This window comes from Polyodon spathula, chromosome 15 (assembly GCF_017654505.1).
Source record: "Polyodon spathula isolate WHYD16114869_AA chromosome 15, ASM1765450v1, whole genome shotgun sequence".
Classification (NCBI taxonomy): domain Eukaryota; kingdom Metazoa; phylum Chordata; class Actinopteri; order Acipenseriformes; family Polyodontidae; genus Polyodon; species Polyodon spathula.
In genome coordinates, this window is record NC_054548.1 from 6,328,830 (window position 1) to 6,351,285 (window position 22,456).

The 22,456-nt window shown below is 39.4% G+C and overlaps 1 protein-coding gene across 1 annotated transcript in view; it reads left to right on the top strand.

Annotated features, from left to right (window-relative positions):
* Positions 1-683: 683 nt before the first annotated feature.
* Positions 684-22,456, top strand: part of LOC121327669 (lambda-crystallin homolog) — a gene marked incomplete at its 5' end in the record, with an annotated part of 48,703 nt that continues 26,930 nt past the window's right edge. Inside the window, 3 exon segments of the mRNA XM_041271807.1 lie at positions 684-805; positions 7,025-7,151; positions 20,680-20,845. Of these exon segments, the coding sequence (XP_041127741.1) occupies positions 684-805; positions 7,025-7,151; positions 20,680-20,845 (415 nt within the window).

The window sequence follows — 22,456 nt, forward strand, 5'->3', positions numbered from 1 at the left end:
AGCTTAATACTTTTCACTGCTTTAATTTTGTGACTTGATGCTTTCGAAATCACCTGCATAGAAATTGCTGTAGTTAATGATACTTGAAGCATTTACAGTTGTGCCCAGTGTTTTTCATGTTTTCTTCTTATTAGTCTGGGGTTCATCTTTGTAAAACTGGTTTTATATAATCATAGTACTGTTAGAACATGTGCCAGTCTATTTGGGAAATCTTAGGAATCTTTGCTTTCTCCATGCTGATGGTGTAAGAATAACATAAAAAGGAGCATTTTCCTTCCTCTGTACCTTGAATCCTCATCGTTAAAGGCACCTTGTGAGGTTAGCCTGTCAGATACAACCCCTGCAACTTCAAGTCAGCCTTCAGACACATTAGTATTGTGAGCACTAGTGATTGGTCACTGCAATTATGAATTAATTTGAATGAATTTACATAATAAAATGAAAAAGTCTAAACTTAATGTTATTGTTTAAATTGTCAGCTCCACTTAACACTACTGCAAATCGTAAGATGTATCATCTGTCTAGTCTTTGGACATGTTTTATATCCTTGACCTAACACAACATTTCAAATGAAATACATTTTGTATTTTTGCTTTACTGATAACGTGTAATTCTAAAACTCAACCATATTTCCTGGTGTAATGTCTTTTTTGTTACAAAATAAACAAAACATTTGAATTTCTCTCCTCCCATATAGTGGCCTCATCGGTCGAAGCTGGACCATGGTGTTTATCAGTGCAGGATACAGAGTTAAGATTTATGATGTACAGACTGGTCAAGCCGCACATGCAATTGAAGAAATAAGGTTTGTAGAAACTTCTACTTCATATTTCCCCTTGCATTATGAATTTAAGACAAGGGTTTTAAGCATTGTACTTAAGCAATCCTATACTGAGCATCAAAAGAAACTTATCACTTATATTTGGATAAAATTCACTAGATCTGATCAAAAAATGACAAACTCTGTTTTAGAGCAGGTGCAGTGACTTTTTATTGTGCTGATTAACAATTGACATCATGAAGATGCTGCAAAATGATCTGCCGATCTTGGTCAGGTGATGATACTCTTGGTCTCCCAGTTCGTGGCCTGTCATTGACAGAGTGTGTGTGGTTATACAGTCTCACCAGGTTTGAAATTGCTGGCTGTGAGCACACAAGACAGCGAGCCACAGTGCACTGCCCTAGTCCAGCCTCCAGTTGCATGAAGGCACTGCTCTCTTGAAATATTCTCTCTTGGCATATTGTTTTTTTTTTCCTGTGATTTCTTTAATTGCTTTTATTCAAGCTTGCAATTCAACAGCTGAAATCACTCCATATCCAGTGTCCAATCAACTGTCTCACTAATTAGGTAATTAAGTGCATATGCTTCAGTCATAGTCACTCAAGTGTGTCACAGTCAAGAACGAATGTCCATCATTTTATATACCTTAGATTTTTTTCGAAAATAAATGTGTTATAAAAGTGTGTTATAATAGTGATAAGCTTATTTTGATGCTAGGTATACAATTCACTGCTCACTATTAATTAAATCCTACTGAAAATGCACTTTTATATTCAGTGTAAGACTATACAGAGACTTTCTTCTAAAATAAATTATTAGTTATACTTCTCCACAATGATCACAAAATTATCGGGGTTGTAAATTATTGCCATTCAACAGCTTTTTAAAATCCTACCATGGAATGCTGGAATCTTACATTTTGATGTGATTATTATTTGATTGTCTACCTGTGAAATTAACCTTTTTGCTGGATGCTCCTGGTAGGCTGGATGTTACTAAAACTTTTTTAGAAAATGATTTGTTCTGCAGTCACCTAAGGCCAAACTTTGGTCTAAGGAGCTGTGTCTAAAGATTAATCAGTGGCTGTTTTGATGCCTATAATTAACTGCAAGGGCACATGGAGGGAGTTAAACCAGGGGTAGTTAGGGGTGGCTGTATGTGGTGTTCCTTTATAGGGCTGTTCGTCCCGACATTCTGTAAAGACTGATTTGTACTAAACATGGTATTGGTCGAAACCAGGCTCGGAGACCATGTAATGTCATACAATGTTACTTCTACAAATGTTTCAACTGTATGTGTCTTACTGTATCACTGGACATAGTGACGATATACTATCCTGGTAGGGACCAGGTTTCTCATTAACAGGTTACTTGCCTTTTTAAGTACTGTAAAGTGTGAAAACAAGACTGCTGTAAACAATATTTAAAAAAAAAAAACACATCTCCTAATGTACTGCACTGTCCCCATTCTCTCATTCTCATTCCCCGTTAGAATGCAGAACGACTGGTAAAGTAGCTCCCTGAGGTCATTCTACTAGTAGTGCTTCAGTGAACATGACTACTGTGCTGTTCTCATAGTGCCCTGACCTTTTGATGCAGCTGAGTTATTTCACACATACTATGCTGGTGGGAGCACGCATCAGATGCTGGCTAATGTCTGCTTTTGTTATGGGGAGGCTTGTTTTTTTTGTCACCAGCTACTAACAACAATGGCACTTTTAGAAATATGGCTTTATCTTAATCAGCTCTTCAAGGGGTGAAAGTTAGTTCTCAGTGGTGTTTAACTAGGAATTTGTGTTGCTCAATAAATGGAAAAACACCAGTGGCTTACATCACTCCACCTGAGAGGTGAGAGGCTGTTTGTTTTGTGATCCCCCAGCAGGGATTGATAGTTGAAGCGGGTGCACACTGGAGTAACACTTACAAACATATCACGCTTTTGCATATATGTAGAGAACTGCTTGACTATCTAGATCTTCTGTATATGGAGGCTTTTTGTCTGTCTGTTCGACTGCATTTCTATTCGTTTGTCCAATTATAATGAAGCTAGCTAATGCATTCTTTAGCAGAAGCTATTAGTTTGATGATCTTGGGGTGCATGGAAGCAGTCTTTTTGCCTATATGACCATCTGTCTGTATGTCATACTAATTTGCCATTTAGGATGAAACTCGAAAAGGACAATCCATAAGCACAAGTTATTTAGATTATCTGTTCACCTTAAAAAAAGAAGTCTGTCAGAGGACAATGCCATCTTAGAATGATGCAAAAAACTACATCAGTTACATCACAGAGCTCTAGAAAAATTGCCAGCGAGACAGATCCTCTCTGATGCTTTCGACAGGGTTGCTAGCATTTATGCTCAACAATTTACACTAGTGATGCATTTCAGTGCCTATTTGGATACTGGCTAATACCTGCCCATGGATATGAATACTCCTCAAAGCCCAATAAAATAGGCAGTCAGGAAGAAATGTGCACCCCTGCATACATAGGCCAGTAAACGTGCAGCCTTCCCAGCGGGACAGGAGTGGAAGCGACCACCTTCACGTGGTAGAAACAGCGTGGAAAAGTACAGAGCAGTTTCGAAGCAGAAAGGAGAAATTGCATCTTGAATTGCTTTAATCAGAAAACAGAGGACATTGGGGAAACACAGCCGCGTGTGTTTTTCTGATAACAAACAAGCTGAAACTCGGAGCAGCTGATTCAAATTCAGCGCCGTTTTGAGACACGGGCGAGGGGAGGAGCCGACAGCACAGCAGAACAACGCAGTTAAACGAGGCAGTCTTCCCAGCGACAGCGAGTGGAAGCGACAGCGAGTGGGAGAAGTACAGGCGTGGAAAAGTACAGAGCAGTTTCGAAGCAGTTTGAAAGCAGGTTGACAGCTGCAGAAGAAACTAAACTTCAAAAAAAAAAAAACCCTCAACATGGTCTTCAAGCCAGTAATCTGTGACACCTGCTTGATGTGGGAAATCCGAGAAAACCCAGCAGAGCTAAACCAAGTGTGCGTAAAGTGCCGCGCGATCCAGGATTTGCATAAACTAGTAAGTATGCTAGAAATGGAGCTGGAAGAAGTGAGACAGCAACAAGATCTTGAGGAACTGGCACACCCACAATTCATGGAAGTCTGCATCACCCCTAACAGACTGAAAGCCACCAGGGAGATAGAAGGTCAGAACAGCTGGGTTCAGGTAGGCAGAAGCAGGGAAAAAAAGAAACTTCGTCAAACACAACCACCAGAAATCAAAACAACCAACAGATTTGAGTCACTTCAGAATTTTGATGAGCAGAACCAACAACAAGAGAATGAAAGGAACAACATCCAGGACCCTATTGACAGTGGTGACAAGACAGTAAAAAGAAGGGAGGTCATGATTGTTGGGGACTCCATATTGAGAAACACAGCAAGTTCAGTTCGCAGTTTGGACCCCCTTACTACAACAGTGTGCTGCCTTCCGGGAGCCTCGGTCAAGCACATCACTGAGAACGTGGACAGGCTCCTAGAACGAACAGGAGACGACCCGGTAGTAGTCGTCCACATCGGTACAAACAACATTGGAAGAGACAGACCAAAATCCCTGCAAAACAAATTCAGAGAGCTAGGAAGGAAATTAAAAGAGAAAACCAAAACTGTGGTATTTTCTGGTATACTACCCGCACCTTGCAAAGGACCATATGGACAGCTGGAAATAATTAATCAAAACGCATGGCTGAAGACGTGGTGCACACGGGAAGGCTTCACCTATCTTGATCATTGGACCACTTTCTACAACGAGGACTATCTGTATAGACGGGATGGACTGCATTTAAATAAAAAGGGAACCAGTCTACTTGGAGAAAAGATCCTCGAGCAGGTTCAGAAGCATTTAAACTAGAAAGGAAGGGGGGAGAAATCAACAAAAAAACAGAAGGGAGACCGCATCAAAACAAGAACAACAACTCAGGTAAGACAACCATTAAATGTATTTATCTAAATGCTAGAAGTATCAGAAACAAAATTCTAGAACTTGAAGCTACTGCACTAACAGGTAACTATGATGTGATAGGTGTTACAGAAACGTGGTTGTCTGAGAGTGATGGGGACGAATATAATATTTGTGGGTATACACTGTATAGGAAAGACAGGCAGGACAGAAGAGGAGGAGGGGTAGCGCTATACATAAGAAACAGTCTTGAAGCCCAGGTGTTAAACCTGGACAAAGAAAATAAAACTGAATCAATATGGGTCAGAATAACAGACAAAAATTCAAAAGGCATAATAATAGGAGCATGCTATAGACCGCCAGATTCAGACGGTGAGCACAATAATCTGTTATACAATGACATTAGAAATGTGTGTAGCAAAGGAGAAGCCATACTAATGGGGGATTTCAACTTCCCCCAAATAAAATGGGAAAACCCGGTGGGTAGCGCGAAGGATGAAATAGAAATGGTGGAAATGACAAATGACTGCTTCCTAACACAATTTGTGAAGGCACCCACTAGAGGGGAGGCATGCCTTGATTTAGTCTTTTCAAATAACGAAGATAGAATAACTAAAACAGAGGTCAGAGAACCACTGGCAAACTCAGACCACAACATGGTCTCATTTGAAGTGTTTTTTAAATCCTCAAAAGTAAAGACTAAAGCTAAGGTTTACAATTTTAGAAAAGCAAACTATGAAGGCATGAAACAGAGACTAACAGAAGTAGATTGGAGTAAAATAGAGAAAACACCCACAGAAGAAGGATGGTTGTTCTTCAAAAACGTAGTACTAGAGGCGCAAAACAATTATATCCCTAAAGTAGACAAATCTAAATGTAAAACTAAATTGCCAAAATGGTTTAATAGATCAATTAAAAAAAATATTCAGCGAAAAAAGGCACTTTACAGAGCATTAAAAAAGGACCAAAAAGAAAGTACACAGAAAGAGTACACAGAACTGCAAATGCAAGTCAAAAAGGAAGTTAGAAAGGCCAAGAGAGAAATAGAAATGAACATTGCTAAGGGAGCTAAAACCAATTCCAAAATGTTTTTCCAATATTACAACAGCAAGAGAACATTCAAAGAGGAGATTAAATGTTTAAGAGATATAAATGGCAAAATCGTAGAGGAAGAAAAAAAAATAGCAAATATGTTAAATGATTACTTTTCACAAGTTTTTACAAAGGAAGATACTGACAACATGCCCCACATGTCATCCAGTTCCTATCCAGTTTTAAATAACTTTAGCATAACTGAGGCAGAAGTGTTAAAGGGACTAGGAGCTCTTAAAATAAACAAATCCCCTGGGCCGGATGAGATCCTCCCAGTAGTACTCAAAGAAATGAAAGAAGTAATTTACAAACCGCTAACCAAGATCATGCAGCAGTCTCTTGACACAGGGGTGGTACCGACAGACTGGAAAATTGCAAACGTAATACCGATCCACAAAAAGGGAAACAAAACTGAACCAGGTAACTACAGACCAGTAAGCCTGACTTCTATTATATGCAAACTTATGGAAACTATAATAAGATCCAAAATGGAAAATTACCTATATGGTAACAGGGTACTGGGAGACAGTCAACATGGTTTTAGGAAAGGGAGATCGTGCCTAACTAACTTGCTTGATTTTTTTGAGGATGCAACATCGATAATGGATAATTGCAAAGCATATGACATGGTTTATTTAGATTTCCAGAAAGCTTTTGACAAAGTCCCGCACAAAAGATTAATTCTCAAACTGAACGCAGTTGGGATTCAAGGAAACACATGTACATGGATTAAAATAGTGACTTAGCTTTTTTTTTTAATCAACTAACAAGGGAGCATTTCAAGTATGATTAAATTATAGGTCAGCACATCGTGGCGAAGAAGAAACCATAATTCTAGAAAGTTTCACAAACCTCATTCAGTTAATTAAAACAGACATATACAAAACAAAACTGTGTGAACTGAGCCCACTATCCGATCCTTTGTTGTGAGTAGCTGAAACCGGTCTCTTTATTCGAAGTGGAAGATTTATGGCCTAAAAATATACTCCTTTTTAATAAATGGTTTTAGTGATATTTGAAAGTGATAAAGAAAGCCTATAATGTTGCCATCAGAAAGCATGCTGACTTAAATCAGTAAATAAGCATTTAAATTAGGCCTGTCAGTTTGTAAGAGTTACTTTTCTGCATCCCTGTGATGTTGTGTCTTGCAATACCTTGCTCTTTGGGAACCAGTCTCAAATAATTTAAAAAATACAGTTGGATATATGATGTTTCTGTATGTATTGTTTAGCAAACAGCTGAAGGAGCTGCAAGAGGCTGGAATGCTGTGAGGTTCCTTGAGTGCTCAAGAGCAGACGTCACTCATCAGCTCCCAGGAGGACCTCGGACTGACACTAGAGGGAGCGTTCTTCGTTCAGGTTGGATTTTGATATTGACAGACAGTTTGCTTCTTCTAGCTCTGTAAAATTGTACAATGCAGTACACATTTTTTGACTGGCTGATGTATTTGTAAATAAAACCACACACTCAGTACAGTAGAAAAATGCAGCTACATTTTTAAAAGTACAGTATTTGCTTCTGAATTTTAATAGCACTTTTTCAGAAGGGTACAAATTCACTCAAGGCATAAACAACTCTGGTTTATATAACCCAGGCATAAATAACTGGTTAACAGGCTTGTAAGTAGTTTTAGGATGTTTCTAATTACTTGTTTTTTTTTCTTTCCTTGATATTTTTTCACACAACAACAGTTACCTGGTTTATCTATGAATGTGTTTTAATTATAGGACCGGAATCAATAACAAACTAATTTAAAGAGCATGCCTGAAGCCTTCTAGGAAGCATACAGAGGAAATGATGTCTGCATTCCACTGCTTGGAATAATGCCGATACAGTCCGTATACTTCTATTACTTCAGCACTGTTGTCTGTGGTTTCCAGTAAAAGTAACTGCTGCTTCTCTGATTACTTTGAATTTCCATTGTGAATTCACAAAGCTTTATCTTGTTGTTATTATTAGTCTATTGGACAGGTTAAATGATGAAACTGTTCTTGTCTGTTGTTGGTTTCTTTAACACCAGTCTAGACACGTTTCATCCTCCAACAAAACATATTATAGATATTTTGTATTTGTCTGTCCATGTCGGCCTTCTCCATCTTACACTTTTTTGACACACGAGAACGCGTTCATGAGATGATGAAATTAAATGCCCAGTTGAATGTGGGTTTGGTTCTGTAACACCTGGATCAAGTTTTGAGGGTTGTAGCCCTAGGGGGTTATATCACTATAAGTTTTACATCAATAAGTAGTGGTATTGCAGCACGTGAAGAAGTGGAATCTGTTTCCATTGCTGAGATATTACAAGGTTTGTATGCTTGAGCTAGATTTCTCTCTGATGCTGTTTTTGTTTAGATCATTATTTACCAGGCATACTAATTACATTTTTCAACTACTGTGTCTGCTTCTAGAAGCTGATTTTCTGAAGCGAGACAGTTTGAAAAATGATCACTAGTAGTGTGCAACTGTAATTTCTCCCCCCAGTGCAACTGTGATAACTGGGAGTTAGTAAATGGAAAATCAGTTTCAAAGGGGAACATTTTTGCTGCACAATCCTAGTGGTAACTTTTCAAACTACCTAATTTCAGCAATTATTAAGAAGCAGACCCCTGGTTGAAAAAGGGCATTAGTTATTAAGCCTGGTAGTGTAAATAACAGTGAATATAAAGTAAATGACCTTGTCAGGAAGTGTTTGCTAATAGATGTAAGTGGTGTTATCTTGAAGAGCAGTGATTAGGTGACCATTCCCAGTAATACACACAACAAGGAAATGTTACAGTATTCAAAGGATGACTCAGCTCCAGGTACGTCTCATCAGTACCTCTTTTTAAGAGTCAGAAAAAAAAGAAAGGGTTTTGGTGAATAAAGAGACAGAATATCTGTGGTGTCTGTTCCCTGGGTTCCTGCCTGCTTCACCGAATTGAATCCCAGGTGTGTCCAGGCCCTTTAGGGTTCTAAAAGGCACGGTGCAAACACAGATACACAGTATAAAAATGTAGGCATTAATGAATGGGTTCGCTTTGCATTTGCTTTCACTTTGTAACGTTATATTCCTACGCACTCAGCAACTGTATAGTTGGCTCATCGGTATGCGTGACTCTCGTGGCGACACGCTCTGGTATCAAGTGTCTTGTTTACTGGGGAGGTGTCTGAACTTTTGTCTATTTTTGTTTTCACCTGTTCCAGGCTTTTGGTTCTGGGGGACTTTAACATTCATATGGATAATTGCTGTAATACTGTTACTAAGAGCTTACACAACACAACACATTGCTGCCCCAACTCCTTGGTCCCGTGTTAACTAACATATTGAATTCCTCTTTAATTTGAGGTGTGGTTCCCGCAGATTTGAGACCTCTTAAAAAAACAAGATCTCTCTCCTGAGGTGTTAGGATATTACCGTCGTATTTCCAACATACCATTTTTAGCCAAAATAATTGAAACAGGTGTTGCTCACCAACTTTATGACCATCGCAGCAGTAATGATTTGGTGGAGAAATTCAAACTTGTTTTTTGTTCTGGTACTATTACTAAGACTGCTTTATTGAGAGTTTGCAATGATCTTCATATGGCTACAGCTCTCTGTAGCATTTGATATCGTTGATCATGAGATTCTGTAAAAATGTGTACAGTCTCATGTTGGTCTTTCTGGTAAAGTTTTAGATGGGTTTGTTTACTATTTCTCTCACCATCGCCAGTTTATCTCACTGGCCGCAGCACTTCTGAAATAGGTGCTGTATAGTTTGCCATTCCTCAGGGCTCTGTTTTGGGAACAGGCAGATATGGTAATAAGTACACTTAGAGTGTTTAATTGAGATCTGATCATGGATGGCTACAGACTGGTTGAAAATAAACCCAGATAAAACTGAGGTTTTGTTAATTGTCTCTAAACTGGGTTTAATGAAATGTAATCCAATTAATATTATTTTTGAAGGCAATTCCGTTTTACCTTTCACTAGAGTGAAGAATCTGGGTGTTATCTTGGAACCTGAGCTCTCTTTTGATTTCCGTATTAATTCTGTTATATGAATAGCTTTTTATTATTTGAGAAGTGTTGCCAAATTAAAGTCTGGGTTAGATATGAGGGATGCAGGGATGTTGATATATGCATTTATAACTTTGCGTCTTGATTACTGCAATTCTTTGTTTGCTGTTATACATGCCACTAAAAGAAGGCTTCAGCTTGTTCAGAACACAGCTGCCAGACTGCTTTGTTATACTCGTCGTTCTCAACACATTACTACAGTGCTTAGGTCATTACATTGGTTACCAGTGAGCTACCAAATTGATTTTGAAGTTGCTGTAATAACTTACAAAGGTCCTGTGTGGATTAGGGCCACCCTATCTCCAAGAACTGCTAACTCTGTATATTCCTACTTGTTCTTTGAGATCGGAAAATGAAGTACTTTTAGTTGTTCCCAAAAGTCATTCTAAATCAACTGGAGCCAGAGCTTTCTGCTGTTGTGCACCTCAGTTGTGGAACTCTATTCCGGTTAACATTAGGCAGGTTGAAACATTGGATTCTTTTAAGCCTAAATTGAAAACTTTGTATAGTGCTCTTCGATGCCATGGCATGAAGGGCATTATACAACATTTTATTTATGTTGTATTGTATTGACAGATTGGTTCTTCCCTCAGTGCAAGAAAAATTCAAGGATTTTCAAGCCTTGTACAGGAAGTACTGTTACAGGAAAACAAGTAAAGTTGTCAGAATAATCTGTAAGAAAGCACAATGAGTATAGGTTATTGAATACAATACATTGGTAAGAATTATGCTTGGGTTATACGATAGCCACTATCTTAAATAAGCAAAAACAACTAAATGGTGTATGTGCACAAGGGTAAAAGAGCCTCTAAGGAAACTGAGCTTAAAATGCAACTTTCCTTAATAAAACCCTAAATTATAAGGTAATCACAAGATTGTGAAATATAAATGTCTCAATCCTAATTGATGAAACCATTTCACTTGGTTCCACAAACTATTCCCAGGTGGGACTGTGAGACCAAGCCAGGCTTCATATAACAAAACACCCATTAACTAGCGCTCATTGCTTGGTGACCCGGTCAGTGCTAGAAGTAGGTTTCCATAAATTTCAAATATGTAAATTGTGTAGGATAGAGAACACTTACCCTGACCTGGTTGACTATCACATGCTACACAACACAAAGATGTTACATTGCCTTTACTACTTCTGGTTGAAACATCTAACATTAGTTCCATTGTTCTTTATTGGCTTACAATGCAGAATTATTTTAAGAAACAATACACACCATTTTAATAGGAACAGAATGAGCCAAAATCTAACATGCATAATTTAAAAGAAACTTTACTCACATATTTTACAGAAAGATACTGATTTTACAATGAACCCCAAGTACCAAATTCCATTGATATTAATATTCCCAGGGTTTTGTTAGTTAAGCTGATTAATGTTTTGGCTAGTTTTTGACCCAGCTGAAGCAAGTGAGTAACACTGCACATATGAGGAAATGCAGGCAACCCAGACTTTACTTCAGAAGAACCTGCAGTTCACCTTCTCTTTATGCTTTGTCTGCATAACCCTTTAATTATCTGCAGTACCTTGGTAGATGACCTTGTATTTAAGCAACAAACTCGTGCAATTCCAATGTGGTTAACTACCATGCATTAGAAAATGATTCAGTATCAGCAACCAGTCAGCTTCCAGCTATAGCGTGCATTAATACATATTAGATGACCGCTGGAACATCACCTGTGACCTGTGAATCAAATTTAAAATCAATCCACGTAAGTACCAGCTGTATTTTTAAGCTTAGTTCACATCTGTTGGATATTGGACAGTACATACTAAACAGTGGAACAATTGGTCCACATTTATTTTATTATCTACCAAAACCAGCCCATCAATGTTTTGCACCGATGAAAGAAACCATTCCCATACCAGCAACTGCCGAGTCAGCCATTCACAGCCTGTCAGCTCGACTGGAGGTAAGATGGCATCTTTCAACAACAACAAACCGAGACAAGGACAGTTCAGTAATATTACTCCATTCTGATACCTGGCACTGTAGATAAACTATAAGCAGCTCTGACAAGTAAAAAAATTATTTGTTTATTAAAGTATTTTATTTCTAATTATGTGTGTTACCCTTTATGAACATCTTTGGGACTATTTTCCATAAATCGGATGATACTTGTTTACCGTGACATCTATAGGGTACCGTGACAAAGATTGACGTCGTCGAGACTGTTCATTTTTTTAAATAAACAAATAATTCATAAAATAAAAGTCATTAATCCACACAACATGGGAAATACTGTAGAAACCCTGATAAAAGATTTTGGAACAAAACGAGTCGCCTTCCCATGGGCTGCTTAGGCTGCAAAGTAGCTTCGTTGTTTTACCCGTTATTTATAAATTCGTATATGTTGGGTTACCGGTTGTGTGAATAAATAAAATATTTAAGCACAGAACAAAATTAAAGATGTAAACAAAACAAAATCACAAACACAAAATAAATCGATTAGGCTGGGCAGTAGCCTTCACTGATCTACTTATAAACTTTGATTTTTACCCTCCTCTCTCTCTTGTTCCCCCCCCCCCCCCCCCCCCAGAGTACAGAGAGCTGCAGGTTTATATGCAGATAACCATTCTGCACAAGGTTTTTAATTACCACTGGCAGAGGACGAGCTGCCGACATTGCCTCTGCCAGAACACTCCCAAACAATAACAAAACAACGGTGCTAAGCCGTCATATTTAAATACAATAAATAATTACAAATAAATGGCTTTCACCATCATTTAAATACACAGTAAGTCATAATAAACAAACAAATACAAAACAATAAATGGTTAGGGCGAAGGGGTATCCCGTTCTAAAAATAAACAAATATATGTACAGGGCTGCTCGTCCTGTTACATATCCCCCCCTTGTGCAAAGCACACATAGCCCTAACAGCCACCTCCCCCTCAATCTCAAAGTCCCAGAAGAGGGGAAGCAAGGTGTCCATGGTGGCGGCTTCAGCCAAACAATCTCCTGCAGTGAAAGTGCTGCAGGGGGAGCTGGTCTCCTGACCTCCCCCCTTCTTCAAGGCCAGCAGCTCCCCTCTGTGGGGCTCCAGCCACAGTATTTCTTGCTGCTATGCAGAGCCGGCAGCGACCCCAGGCAAAGCAGAGCTCTCAGCGACCCCAGACGAAGCAGAGCTGGTAGTGACCCCAGGCGAAACAAGACCGTCAGCAACCCTAGGAGATATAAAAGACACAGCTCTCCCAGGCGAAGCGGCACAGCAGGCAACCCCAGGCGATGTGGAGCAGCAGCATCCTGTCCTGGTCCTTCTATGGGTGGAGATAGAGGCAGCTTCTGCTTCTTTCCCTCTGGCAGTGATGAAGAAAGAGGCAGCTCCTGCTTCTCTCCTTCTGGCGGTGGTGGAGACAGAGGCAGCTCCTGTTGCTCTGCTCCTGATGACGAAGGCAGCAGGGGCTCTTCCCCTTCTGGCTGCGAAGGTGGCAGGGGCTCCTCCCCTTCTGGCTGTGAAGGCGGCAGGGGCTCCTCCCCTTCTGGCTGTGAAGGCGGCAGGGGCTCCTCCCCTTCTGGCTGTGAAGGCGGCAGGGGCTCCTCCCCTTCTGGCTGTGAAGGCGGCAGGGGCTCCTCCCCTTCTGGCTGTGAAGGCGGTAGGGGCTCCTCCCCTTCTGGCTGTGAAGGCGGCAGGGGCTCCTCCCCTTCTGGCTGTGAAGGCGGTAGGGGGTCCTCCCCTTCTGGCTGCGAAGGCAGCAGGGGCACCTCTCTCTTTCCAAAGCATGTCACTTTATTACTGACCAGTATGCTGTGTAGATCTCAATCATTTTAAAAAAGCATTGTCTTGTAACATTGTCTTGTGTTGTCTTGTCTTCAAATGTGTTAACTACTGTGTTTCATCAATTAGGTTTGAGTTGGAACTTTTCAGAACCTTAAAATAGAGTCTGAATAAATGGTATGGCTCTGGTGACAGGAGTGGGTGGTAGTGGTCACCTGAGGATCTGGTGAAGGTACATCAAACAACATCATCAAACAATTTCATTTTATTATGATTTTCAAAATACATCATTAAAACAGCTAACGACTTAAGAAAGGAAATGGATATGAGAACAGAGAGTACTTTGCAAAGGACTAACTCAAGATCTGCAGTTAGCAAAGACATGGAGCTCCAGGTTTGTGTCTGTGGCTGGAGCAAAGTGACAATGGTTAGGGGTTTGAAGATTCACCAAGGGAGAATGAAATGCTTGAGGGAGAAGGGACAAGAGCCTTGTATTGATCAGTACTTCTTACAAAGTCAGTCAAGTCAGTCGAATGAAATCCAGCGACAGGAAGCAAACCACATTTTGCAGGATATCAGCACCCCTGTCATAGATGAGAGGAGGACTTGCATAAACACAATTAGTGATGAGCCTAATGATCCTCGTGAACCCGGTCAGGTGAGCCAGCATAAGAGAGAAAAGAACCTCAACGGGCACAAGTCTGGAGTTAAGTGGGCAAGAGAGTCTGAGAAAACAGCATGGGACTCGGTAAACACTGGTCTCTGTTTTGCGTTGGAAAAGTTAGGTGGAATAGTAAAAAAAAAGGTGGATAAATTTGGGGATACCATCTGCGCATATGGAAGCGAGAGGTTTGGAGTTGAAAAAACAAAGGAGAAAATACAAACTATTCCTATACGGCAGCAGGAGATTGAGCGAAAGGAGGCAGCTGAGGAAGCAATGGAGGAGTAGAATGAAGTAAGAAGGAGGCACTGAATCTATTACAAAGGGTTAAAAAGCTTACAACAGAGCGCCAACGGAAACGCAGCAAAAAGGAGTGTCCGAGAACTAAGTTTTATGAATACCCATTAAAATGTTCAAAGAAGTTATTCACCAGGGAGAAAAATGGCACACTAAAAGCAACTAAGTCTAAGCTGGAGAGATATCTTCAGGAAACGCATACAGATTGAAAAAGGCAGGCGCCTATGTCGATTCCTTCAGACAATTAAAAGTAAAGTAGTGGATTAGAGGTTCTACATTAATTGTGAGGCAATACCAACCGTGTCTAAGAATCCTGTGAAAAGTCTTGGGAGATAGTATGATGGGGACCTAAAGGACACAGTTTGTGTGGGAGAAGTGAGACAGCAAGCATTGCAAGGGTTGAAGAGCACAGACAACAGCGCTTTACCGGGCAAACGTAAACTCTGGTGCTTTCAGTTTGGTCTACTGCCAAGACTTCTGTGGCCACTCACAGTATATGAGGTTTCCTTGACAACAGTAGAGAAGCTGGAAGCGTTAATCAGTTCATACTTCAGTAAATGGTTAGGAGTTCCACACAGCCTCAGCAGACTGGGACTGTATGGTAAAGGGATACTGCAGCCTCCAGTCTCAGATTTAACCAAGGAGTTTAAGTGTGCCAAGGTTCGATTGGAAATTACATTGGTAGAGTCGCATGACGAATGTGTGAGGGAGGCAGCACCTGTGTTGAAAAGTGGAAGAAAGTGGGAGGCAAAAGAAGCTGTGGAAGATGCAAAGGCTGCCCTTCATATCAGTGATATCATGGGGCAAGCACAGCATGGAAGAGGATGCCTTGCTTCGGATACATTGTTTCGGTTACTGTTGCATAACCACAGCATACTAATGTATGTGCATTACACATGTTCTTTAAGGTTGGTAAAGTAGTGTGCCTTTAATATTTAAACAGGTCAAAGGACATACAATATCATTCTCTTAAATAACTTGATGCTGTTGTTCAGTATCTAAATCATTCTCTGTTTAGAATTTGCTTCCAACAAAAGGAATGACAGCTGTTTACAGCCACATAATAGCAAAGAGCCTTTGTAGGGCAGACCGGATGTGTAGACATATGATCACTCGAGGACTGTCACAAGTGAGCACACTGTAGGTCGCTGCCAGGCAGTGCCAGAGGTTGCAGAGAAAGAGGGAAGAGTTAAGAGAGAAGCTGACTCATGCAGGGGTGTAGAATGTCATTGCTGCATGCATTTGTCACAATTCTGTGTTCTGTCGAAATGAACAAATATATCAACTTTTTGCTCTCAGTGAAGATGTGCTCACATACTTGTGTCAAAATGATGCCAAATGTAGGTTTAGAATGGAAAAGGGGTTGGGAGGCAAGTTACAGTGCCAAGAAAGTTTGTGAACCCCAGTGATAATTTTGGAAATTCCATAGTTTTACCATGATAGCCTTTTTGAATCAAAACTATTTTCTTAAATATTCAATAGGGTTTATATTAACCAATACCATGTCTTTTGAAACAAAATTAGACAAACAATGAATTATTAAGATTCAGGTATTGTGAAAAAGTGAGTGAACCCCTGGTTTTATCAACTCAAGGGGATAATTAGAATCAGGTGTTTAAATAATTAGGTTGATCTACCGGAGTGAGTTTGGGAGGCCCCACCCTATATAAAGATCAGAAACTTTGTAAGTTTGGTCTTCACTATACAGGTGTATGGAAACAGGTCATACCACGATCAAAATAAATTTCAGAGGACCTCAGGAAAACAGTTATTGATGCATATCCGTCTAGAAAGGGTTACAAAACCATTTCTAAGGATTTGGGGCTCCACCAATCCATTGTCAGACAGATAGTCTACAAATGGAGAAAGTTTAAGACCACAGTCACTCTACCCAGCGGTTGTCCTACCAAAATCTCTCCAAGAACAAATCGGAAAATCATCAAGGAAGTCACAAAGAACCCCAGAGTAACATCCAAAGATCTGCAGGCCACTCTCATCTTGGCTAATGTGAGTGTTCATGACTCAACTATCAGAAAAAGACTGAACAAGAATGGTGTTCATGGAAGGATAGCCAGGAGGCAACCACTGCTCTCTGTCCATCTGAAGTTTGCCAAAGAACACATAGATGATCCACAAGACTTCTGGAACAATGTTCTCTGGACAGATGAGTCAAAGGTAGAACTTTTTTGCCTCAATGAGAAACGTTATGTTTGGCGAAAACCAAACGCTGCGTTCGACAGAAGAACCTCATTCCAGCGGTCAAGCATGGTGGTGGGAGTGTGATGGTTTGGGGCTGCTTTGTTGCTTCAGGATCTGGACTGCTTGCCATCATTGACACAACCATGATTTCTGCATTGTATCAGAAGATTCTAGAGGAGAATGTCAGGGCAACCGTCCATGAGCTGAATCATGCAGCAAGATAATGATCCTAAACATACAAGCAGATCTACAAAAGAATGGCTGCAGAAGAAGAAATTCCGTGTTTTAGAATGGCCTAGTCAAAGTCCAGACCTAAACACCATCGAAATGTTGTGGCAGGACCTGAAGCAAGCTGTCCATGCAAGGAAGTCACCAGTTACTGAATCTAAAAGTTCACATATTTTTTCACACATGGATGTTGAATGTTGAATCATTTGTGGATAAATTAATGTTGAAAAAGTATCAGTATGTTTTTGTGTCATTTGTTTAATCAGGTTATCTTTATCTATTATTAAGACTTAGATTAAGATCTAATAACATTTTAGGTTTGAAATATGTGAAGTATGTGAAAATCCTAAGGCGTTCACAAACTTTTTCTCGGCACTGTAGCCCCAATTGTGTATTGTTTAACATTTTAAAAGTAGTAATAACCATGACTTTAAAAACATTTCTACAAGTCCCTTATTATTTTGCTGTTTATTTTACAGCATGTATTAGGATCCTGTCTGATCCTTGCTCTTACTTTTTTTTTTTTGTGCTCACATCAGGGTTGCCAGTTCCGCTTAAAACTAGTGGAATTGGACTTGCCCATGCAGGCAATAGCTTACAATTTTCCTTTGTCGCTTACAGCACATATTTAGGGCTTTTCTTGTTCCTGGTCACTTATGTTAAAAGTAAAAATCATAACAAATGTTTCTGGTCAATAAATGCATAAAAACTGTAGGTTCCCAGTCGCAGTGAGCAGCACAAGGCTATAACCATCCATGTCTGCACACTTATCAGCCTCAGAATAGCAGAACAGAAGCAACTGTGCTATGTTGAGGGCTGCAGTAAAAAAAAAAAAAAAAAAAAGAAAAAAAATCTGTTAAGTATCTCTATTGCAGTTCCCTCAATGTGAAGGAAGTCGAAAGGCCTGGTTTTGTTAAAAATAAATAAATAAATAAAAACTTCCATTTTCTATAACATTATATACTCATTTTGGTTTTATTAAATTTTTCCTGTAATTTCCATCCCATTTCAAGAAAAGAAGTTAAATAAGGAAAAAAACAAACATTATACTGTATTTACCTATAATTATATACAGTGAGGTCTGTATCATGGAATTATGGATAATAAAAAATAATAGCCTATAAATCATTTATTACATTTTTGTGAAACACTTCAGAATGTTCAATTTTAAACTGAATGGCTATAGAACTGAAATATCGTCATCATTATTTTTTAAAATGTTCACAGTGTATAGCAGCATTTTGCAATCCTAAAGGCTGGGACACACAGAAGTGCAGTCCATCCTGCCTATATAGATAGTCCTTGTTGTAGAATGTGGTCCAATGTTCAAGGTAGGTGAAGCCTTCCTGCGTGCACCACGTTTTCAGCCATGCATTTAGATTATTTATTTCCAGCTGTACGTATGGTTCTTTGCAAGGTACCAGCAGTATCCCAGCAAATACCACAGTTTTGGTCTTGTCTTTTAATTTCCTTCCTAGCTCTCTGAATTTGTTTTGCAGGGATTTTGCTTTGTCTCTTCCAGTGTTGTTTGTACCGATGTGGATGACTACTACCGGGTCGTCTCCTGTTCGTTCTAGGAGCCTGTCCAAGTTCTCAGTGATGTGCTTGACAGAGGCTTCTGGAAGGCAGCACACTGTTGTAGTAAGGGGGTCCAAACTGCACACTGAACTTGCTGTGTTTCTCAGTATGGAGTCCCCAATAGTCATGACCTCCCTAATTTTTGCTGTCTGGCCATCACTGTTAATAGGGTCCTGGATGTTGTTCCTTTTGTTCTCTTGATCTTGAAGTGGCTCATATTTGTTGGATGTTTTGATTTCTGGTGGTTGTGTTTGACTAAGTTTCTTTTTTTTTCCCTGCTTCTGCCTACCTGAACCCAGCTGTTTTGACCCTCGTCGTCTATCTCCCTGGTGGCTTTCAGTCTGTTAGGGGTGCAGACTTCCATGAATTGTGGGTGTGCCCGCTTCTCAAGATCCTGTTGCCATCTCATTTCTTCCAGCTCCATTTCTAGCACACTTACTAGTTTAAGCAAGTCCTGGATCGTGCGGCACTTTACACACACTTGGTTTAGCTCTGCTGGGTTTTCTCGGATTTCCCACATCATGCAGGTGTCACAGACTACTCGCTTGAAGGCCATGTTATTATTATTATTTTTTTTTTTGTAAGTTTAGTTTCTTCAGCAGTCAATCAGCTTTCAAAGAACTTTAACTGCTCTGCACTTCTCACACGCTGTCGCTGGAAGAACTGTCATAACACTTTATACAAGTAATTTACTGTACAGTCCTCATTATAGCCTACATGTTATATCGGATATGATAATAACTGTCAGAATACAATTGTTTTGGATTTTTAGAACAAAGTTACTGAGGGTTGAAAGGACAGAAGAGCAAGAAAAAATTGAAAGTTGCAGGGCTTTTCAAGAGTGCTCACAAGATGCTAGAAGGCGTGCAAAGATGCTCATGAGAAGTGGTGATCACACCATACTAAGTAGTACTCATCAGTAGGGATGTGACGATCCATTGATTTGCAGGGTGTACTGCAACATTTTTTTTACAGTTATCTTTGGAGTGATGCTATTTATATAAATGAGTAAGGGTCCAAGTACAGACCATTGTGGTACACTACTAAATACACCCCCCCCCCCCCCCCCCCCCAATCCAGTTGTACACCTCTCACAATTACTCTCTGCTTTCTGTTTTTTAACTAGTTCTGTATCCAATTACATGTCCTCCCGTGTTGTCATGATCTACATGAGTTGTAAAATCCTCAAAAAAATCAGGTAGGTTAGTCAAGCATGGCCTCCTTCTTCTGAATCCATGCTGGCTATCCCCTATAATAGTGCTGCTGTATAAATAGTCTTCAAGCTTGCCTCTTAATATTGTTTCCATCATTTTGCATGTTACGGAAGTTAAACTAATAGGTCTGTAATTACCTGGGTCTGTATAATAATGGCACAACATTTGCAATATTCCAGTCTTTGGGTGCCTAACATCAATTTTTACCTGTTTTAGCAGACTGCCATATTCTCCCCTGTTAGTCATATACAGTCAAAATGACTGCCGTGGCGGTTCTAGCGTTAACTAAGTTTTGTACTCTAAAGTAACATTTAAACTTGTCAGCAGTCAAAAACAATAGTCTTTATATTATTGGTTTTGTTGTACTATTTAAAAGCTCTTGTGTATGTATGTTGATTTAGGTAAAGCTGGATTATTTGATGACCTTTCTGTGAATTTTTGTGTTTTTTCCGCAACTCACCCGTGAAATGTACTAAAAATCACTGTGCCGAAATCGTAGCCTTACCCCTGATTACAGTATTCCTGCCCCTACATGCTTTTCTAATTGTTTTGTATAATAATTTGCTATCATTTCTATTTTGACCTGGGGGTCTGTAACTTCAGTGCTTTTACCTAACAGCTCTACCCAGATTGACTCGCTTTGATATTTTTTACTTCTGTCCCCTAAGGATCACATGAATAAATTGCCCTTCTACTCTAGCTCATGATAACTTCTGTAGTCTTTCGGGGGTACTTTAAGTAAACACTTATACAGTAGGTATAAGATATGTGGTTTAAATATGTTATATATATATATATATATATATATATATATATATATATATATATATATATATATATATATATATATATATATATATACAGTATAAGCACCACTGCCATACATATGCACATGTTTGCTATTATTTTGATGATATACACTTTTGTCTTGTCGTTTGCAGGAGTGTGTTTATGAAGACCTGACTGCCAAGCAAGGTATTTTCCACAATTTGGAGAGTCATGTTGGTGAAGATGTCATCCTCAGCAGCTCAACCTCCTGTCTCCTACCCACAGATGTGTTCTTACAAGTGACTCGCAAGAAGCGTTGCATTGTGTCACATCCTGTGAGTGTTCTTCATTCAGCACTTTTAAAAACACTACAGTACAAGGGGATATAAAGATAGATGGACACTTTATGCTGCTCTTGCGATTTCTAAAATAAAATTAAAGAATGCCTTTCATCAAGAGGTGTAATGCATCCCACTGAAAACTGCTACTGTATCTCCACATTTGTCTATGAAGGAATGGTATCTGTATTAATGAGTTAATGCAACAACATTTAAAGTAATCTGCTACATCATCTTCAAAGCCTGCTGTTGTCGCCCTATTTGTTGCCCTTGGACTTCTATCTTTCATTGAGTGAAGTTGCCAACAGGAGTTTGTACTCAGTGTAAGTTCTTAAAGCTCCTGTCAAGGAATAGTATTGTCATAATAATGTGGGAAGAGTAGAATACAGGCTCTTCTGTCACTTTTTGGATCCGGTTGGCTAGAACAGTTACTTTCATACAGGTAAGCCCTGGAAGAGATTAACGGTAGTTTGAATCAATATAGAAAGCATCCAAACAGAATGCTTCCTATCTAAGGCCTCTTTTTTCAAACCAGTCAGTTGGTAACACACACTGCTTTAAAAATACCTGAGCATAAAACCTGAAAACAACTTCTGAAACTTCTTTGTTATATGATTTAGCTTTCTGCCTACAATGTGAATCAAACCAATTTTGCACATCAAATGACGAAATAGTGCTAGAGGCCTGAACCATTACCACACCTTGTTTTGTGTTTGCTTATTGTTCTGAATATGCACTTTGATTGAATGCTTCAGCCCGTCATTCTCATAGTATAATATGTAAATATTGATTCGCATGGAGGCAGATACTGTGTAAAGGAAATCCTGCTGCCATTGCTTAGGACTGACCTAGTGTAACTTACTGCCTGGCTGGTAAAAAGGATGTGGCTGTGGCTTGTTACTAGCAGGGATTGAAATGGATTTGCAGTACAGTATGTGTGTGTCTGGAGAATGGCCAGCAGTCATGAAATGAGTATTCAGATCCTCTGTAACCATGAAGCCTGAAACTGAGACCACAGAGCACAGAATAACTTAACAATAAGTATATCATCTGGTTGTTAGGAAGACATTAGGACCTCTGTTTAAGCAATGCCATTCAAAGATAAGGGCTTTTCTGTTAGGGCTGCATTGTACATCAAATTGAATTATTAAGAACACTGAGACCAATTTATCAATCTTTACTGTTTCATTTTGAAGTTGAACTGTATTCAAGGAATATTTATATGTCGTAACAATGGTTAGAACAGACACAATACAGACAGGGTATTAATGCATACATGTGTAATAAAATAAAGAAAAAAGTGGTAAACTGTACTCTGTTTCCCCAAACCCTGAGGATTTATGTAATCTGGTTGTGCCTGAGCATGGGGCCAAAGGTCATGTCCCTCGAAGAGCCAACAAAAATAAGTTGTACATTTAAAATAAGTTGTTTACTGTATGTAACCAAAATGTGTCTCAATTATTGCTGTAACACCCTACAGTGCATACATTTGTATAAATGAGAGGATTGGGGGGGGGAAATGGGGCTGCTTTTATGTGGCTATTTATTTGTCACATTTCAAAAAAGTCACGAGAAGACCTTGCTTTTTGTACTGTTAAACTGTAAAACGACA